The following is a 6000-nucleotide window of genomic DNA, read 5'->3' on the forward strand; positions in this document are numbered from 1 at the left end:
AATTTAAAAATACTAGGGACTCTGCAACCTCTGCAATCCCCCTACTGGGAATATACCCTTGAAGAACTCAAATCACTCTATCAAAAAGATACCTGCACACGAATGTTTATCGCAGCATTGTTCACAATAGCAAGAACATAGAACCAACCATGCTGTTCATCAAAAGAGGACTGGATTAAAAAAATGTGGTACATATACATGATAGAATACTACGCAGCCATAAAAATGAACAAAATCATGAATTTTGCAGCAACCTGGATGGAGTTAGAGTCCATAATACTGAGTGATCTCTCACAGAAACAAAGATCTGAGTATCACATGTTCTCACTCATATAGTGGACCTTGAACATCTACCATAATACTTTAAAAAAAAAAGGACTGACAGTGGTGGGAAACTATGGGGGAGGTAGGGAGGGGAAGGGAGGTGGGACTAACGGTAGTCAATATCTGTCTGGGGATGGGGAGACATCCCTTATTAACAAGGGTGCCTGAATGATGCACATTTGTATACCTAACCCTTAACTGTACCCCACAATTTTATAATAAAAAATATGTTTAATTAAAAAATAAATAAATAAATAAAATAAAATAAATAAATACTAGGGCCTTTACCCTCCTTCACCCCCATAATAACTACTGGAATTCTCCAAGGTTGTAGGAATCCTTGAAAAACAATTATTTGGTTGGGTTCAGTGGCTCAGCCTGTAATCCCAGCACTCTGGGAGGCCAAGACGAGTGGACTGCCTGAGCTCGCGGGTTCGAGACCCGCCTAGGCAACTTGGTGAGATCTCGTCTCTTCAATAAATCAAAAACTAGTGAGGTGTGGTAGCACGTGCCTGTAGTTCCAGCTACCTGGAAGGCTGAGGTGGAAGGATGGCCGGAGCCCAGCAGGTTGAAGCTGCGGTGGCTGGGAGAGGCCACTGCACTCCAGTCTGGGCGACAGAGTGAGACTCCAACTCAAAAAAAAGAAAAAAGAAAAATAATTATTCTACAATTTCTACCCAACAAATAGAGGTAGTTGGATCAGTAATTTCCTGCGAGAAAAAAGAAAGTGGGCTATTCATATGGACTTATGTGAATGCTTGGAGGCACATCTGATCCAGACAGGCTGATAATAAGCGAGTCAAGTAGAACAGAATAGACTCTAAGGGCTTTTTGTTTGTTTTCCTAAATCTATGCCTCAGACTATTAAATCTTATCACAGGCTCACTTAAATAATCATTTACCTAACCAGTATTTATTAAATATCTACTTTATTACCAGAGCCAAGCTAGGTGTTCCCCCAAATATACCTCCTCTCTGGCATTACCAAAAATCCTTCAATCCCTCTTTTTACTTACTCTATCACCTCTTCTACTTCACTCCACCTTGCTCCCTACCCTATGCAGACCTTACAGTATAGTCTATTATTTCAGCCATCCTCTTGGTGGAATCCTCAGGATACTTCTGCATGACAAGAGTCAACATTATGCTTTTTTGGCAGAACTCTTGCCCTCAGGTATACTACTCTGTAAACTGCCAATATAAAAGGTTGGCCTAAGAATTCCCCATAAACAGATGTCTGAAGCTCTCACACCACTACACTCTCCTATCTTCGATCCCTTTCCTTCAGTCTACAAAAGTGCTCAAGTATCCTGCATGTAAAAAAATAACTTCATCTTTTTAAAAGTCCAAGCTTCTAAAAGAAAAATTTTTCCTCATTTATTCAACTCACTACGATCTAGTTGTTATCCTGGAACTTTTCTCTCTTCCTCATTCAAAGAAGTTATTAATTCATGCTTATACTTTCCTGTATTCCTCTATTATTCCTCATCATCTTCTTGCCTCAACTGCTCCCTCTTCTCACCAGTCTCTCTACATACTCCTGTTAGAGTAGTCTTTATAAAACCCAAAACAAATCACATTTCTCCTATGCTTAAAACAAATCTATGATTTCTCAGTGCCTAACAATGAAAACTCTCTTATCATCACCAGGAAATGGAAGAAAATTAAAAATAAAATAAAAATACTAAAACTCAAGTCTTCATCATGAAGTAAAGTCGTCTCTGATCTGACCCTTGTCCACCTATTGTTGAAAGCTTCAGCTCCCCCAAGCCGCTCTCATCTTCATGAATGATACATAATCTCAGAATCATGCTGTAGACTACAAATGTCCTGTGTTCACATTGCTCCAGCCTCTGGAATTCCTGTACTCCTCTCCTGACTCAGTTTACTCTTTATTTATCTGTCAAGATTTAGCTCAAATATCTCCTTCTCTCTTAAGCCTTCCTGACCTACATGAGTAGAGTCTGTCAGTCCTTTTGTGACACCATTTCATCTTTATTTATCTCTATTATAGCATATCACACTTTAATTGTTAACGTCTGTCTTCCTTTCTAAACTGAGCTCCCTAAAGTCAATAGTCACTTTTTATCCAACACTATATTCTCCATGCCTGAAACTCCACAAAGGTGCTCAATAAATACTGTTGTATAAATGAACTTAAAAGGATGCAGAATGAGATTATAATTTCATACAAATAACAAAAACCTGAATGTGAAAACACATCCTTACCTGGTAACTAACTGCTTTCTTTCCATCACTTCTAGTTTGAGGTAAGGTCAAAGGTCCAGATATTACCCAAACATCTTCAAACCTCTCTGTCAGTTCTCGACAATACATTTCTATTCTGAAAAGCAAAGCAAAAAAAAAAGTATGATATTCTCACAGACATACATGTAGGAAAGGAGCAAATCATATCACTCTTTAGGAAAGATACCAAGAATACTGCATTCGAGAATTTAACTTAAACAAGAACACAGCACAAAATATTATAAGCATATAAGTAATGATTTTCCCAAAGCTTATTGCACACAAAAAACTTAAAAATCACACAACAAATGTCTAAATTTTTCTCTGTGTGCACTCAGAGTACATTTTAGAAATGAAATTTTGTGAACTTATTATGTCACAGTTCTCAATAATCTTTCAAGAATTACATATCATTCCAACAAGCTGATATGTCTTATTTAACTATTCCTATTGTAGACCAATTGTGTCTATCTTAACATTTATATAATTCAACACTGTGTTAATTCCTTAGGACAAATTTTAAGGAACAGAATTACTGAATAAATATTTTGATGACTCTTCATCATATATACGTAAAACTAAAATTTTTAAAAGGACTGTACCAATTTACTCTATAAGCTCCTAAATATGATATAGCAGTTTCACAACAATCTTTCAACACTGGCATTTATTATTTAAAACTGTCTTTGTGAATTTACCAGATAAAAATGGCAAGTAGTTTTAATATGCACTTTCTTATACTGCAGTTGGAAGAGATTTCTAAATGAGAGATTAACACTGCATGTCATCATTCCTCAGTTTCTTATCTAAAAAGCAAAACAAAATCATCCTTATAAGCTGGTCCAAGTGCACAACTAGTTACAAATCTCTTTGTTCCTTCTCTACTTCCACTGCTTCACTTGACTAGCCTTAAAATTTTTTTTTAGTTATTTGTATAGCATATATATCCAATTACAAGGCAAAGTTTTCCTCTCAAAAATTTAATCTCTTGGGAAAAGAAAATGGCAAATGCTTCTAAAGGTATGCAATCAGCAAATTTAGAAAAACTACAGATTAAAAGGGATTGAACAAGATGTATCAACCAAATCTATATGTGAATCTTGATGCAAACCTGCCAAAAAAAAAAAAAATTAAAAACAACCAGGGAAATGTGAACATTGATTGTAAAGCTGGTAATAAAGAATAACTGTTAAGTTTTTTAGAGGCATTAACAGTACTGTGATTACATTTTAAAAGAATCCTTATTCTCTACAAATATAATAAAATATTTATAGCTAAAATAATATATCTGCAATGTGCTTAAAATAACCTGGGTTGGGTGAAGAGAAGGTACACAGATAAACAAATGTGGCCATTACTGAGATAACTACTGAAGTTTTTCTCTGGTGTATGTAGTATGGGGGGGGGACGACACACACACTCAATTATTTTAAACCACAAAGTACTAAATGGGGAAAAGCACAATAGCCTGAAACAACCTCAAACAATGCTTAAAAAGAACACCCTGCAGTGTCAGAAAAATGCAAAAGGCCCAGATGATTTTATAGTTTAGTTCTACCAAAAACTGGTTAATAATTATATTCAACTGTACCCAACTTTTTTTTTTAAGTTCAGGAACTACTGAAATACAAAACTTTTTTAAAAAAAAGTTCAGAAACATTGGAATACAAGGAAAAAATAGTGTCCTCTGAGCAATTATTAACAAGAATATTATTTTGAGTAATTTCTTTCAAAATTTGACTTTTGAACTGTGGCAAACATGATCAAAAAGGCAGGTTATGTTTCAAAAAGTCTGATCTTTTGTAGAAAATTGTACTCTTGAACTATAACAAAGAAAACTGGCTAGTTTTTGAAAAACAAACATAGAAACAGAAAACAGACACATTAGTGCATTTGGTCACATCATTCATCTTCCACAGAATCATATTTTTAAAACTCACATCCCTTACCTGTTCCAATATCCAGAATTATTATCAAAATCCTGAGGCACAATATTAGAAAGGTAAAAGGTTTCAGCCATGGCTTTCTGTCAAGAAAGAGAAAAATAGTAACTTGCATGAACAGACACAGAAAATCGGTTCCTTATCCATACATTAGCTCTAAATAATTAGTGACTAATTGTTAGATAAATGAAAGGTATAGCTATTCCGAAACAGAAAGCTCTTATAATGAGTATTCAAAATAAAGTAAGTAGTTTGGTGTGCTTAACTTTATTCTTTATAAAATCCAAACCTATAATGTAAACTAAGAACTAAAAATTTCCAGTATAAAATTTTTAGAGTAAATTCTGGTTTTAAGCCTCTGGCAAAGTTTCTCAACAAAGGCCAACTTCCAGAAATTTTATTCAAGTGATATAGTATAAATACAAACACATTAGTTAAAAAAATAGACAAAAATTCTTTTTTTTTTTTTTTTTTTGAGTCAGCATCTCTCTGCTGCCCAGGCTATAATGCAGTGGCCCAATCATGGTTACTGTCTCGGCCCGCTGGGCTCAGGCGATCCTTCCACCTCAGCCTTCCAAGTAGCTGGAACTACAGGAGCACACCACCACACCCAGCCTATTTTATTTATCATAGAGATGAGGTTTCAACAAGTTGCCCAAGCTGGTCTCAAACTCTTGGGCTCAGGCAATCCTCTTGCCTCAGTCTCCCAAAGTGCTGAGATTACAGGTGTGAGTTACTGCTTCTGACCACTACATGTTCATTCACTTTACACTTGACTCACATATACAAGGCATAAAAGGTTCCACCTCATCGTTTATCTTTTCATTGCTCTACACTAACTGCTGATGCCACAATTACCTTCTCTTCAAGTAGTGACTCTCAAGTTTGGGTACACACTGGAATAACATAGGGAGCTTTAAAAATATTCATGCCTGGGTCACATCCCCAAGAGTTTCTGATTTAATAAGTCTGGGGTATAGATTTCAGCATTGGGACTTTTGAAAACTTTCCCCAGATGATTATAATGAATACCCAAGGTTGAGAACCACTATCTTAATGATGATAATCACTAATAGTTCATAAAATAAATGCCAATATTGTGAAAGATGCTCCTCTTCCTTTATGGCAAGGAAATCACTCTAGGTTAAAGGAAACTAAAGAGATATGACAACTAAATGTAATGTGTGATTCGTGACTGGATACTGAATCAAAAAAAGCTGTAAAAGAGATAAATGGAGTGACTTGGAAAATCTAAAGATAAACTGTATGTTAGATATTATTGCACAAATATACAAAATATATCTGTGGATACTTCTTGATACAATGATACCCTTATATACATGATACTTACATACACAAATATCCTCATTCTTAGATGGTGCATGCTCTTCAGTAATTCATTTAGGAATGAAGCGTTAAGCCGGGCTCAGTGGCTCAGCCTGTAATCCCACGCCTTTGGGAGGCTGAGGTGAGTGGATTGCCTGAG

General features: G+C 35.6%; 1 protein-coding gene across 1 annotated transcript in view; it reads right to left on the bottom strand.

Moving 5' to 3' along the window:
• The window catches only part of EXOG (exo/endonuclease G), a 43274-nt gene that overhangs the window by 30208 nt on the left and 7066 nt on the right, over positions 1-6000 (bottom strand). Inside the window, exons 4-5 of the mRNA XM_008053209.1 lie at positions 4521-4597; positions 2554-2668 (exon numbers count right to left, since the gene is read on the bottom strand). Of these exons, the coding sequence (XP_008051400.1) occupies positions 2554-2668; positions 4521-4597 (192 nt within the window). The remainder of the gene's footprint in view (positions 1-2553; positions 2669-4520; positions 4598-6000) is intronic.

This window comes from Carlito syrichta, unplaced genomic scaffold, assembly GCF_000164805.1.
Source record: "Carlito syrichta isolate Samal-C Ts95f unplaced genomic scaffold, Tarsius_syrichta-2.0.1 Scaffold287955, whole genome shotgun sequence".
Classification (NCBI taxonomy): domain Eukaryota; kingdom Metazoa; phylum Chordata; class Mammalia; order Primates; family Tarsiidae; genus Carlito; species Carlito syrichta.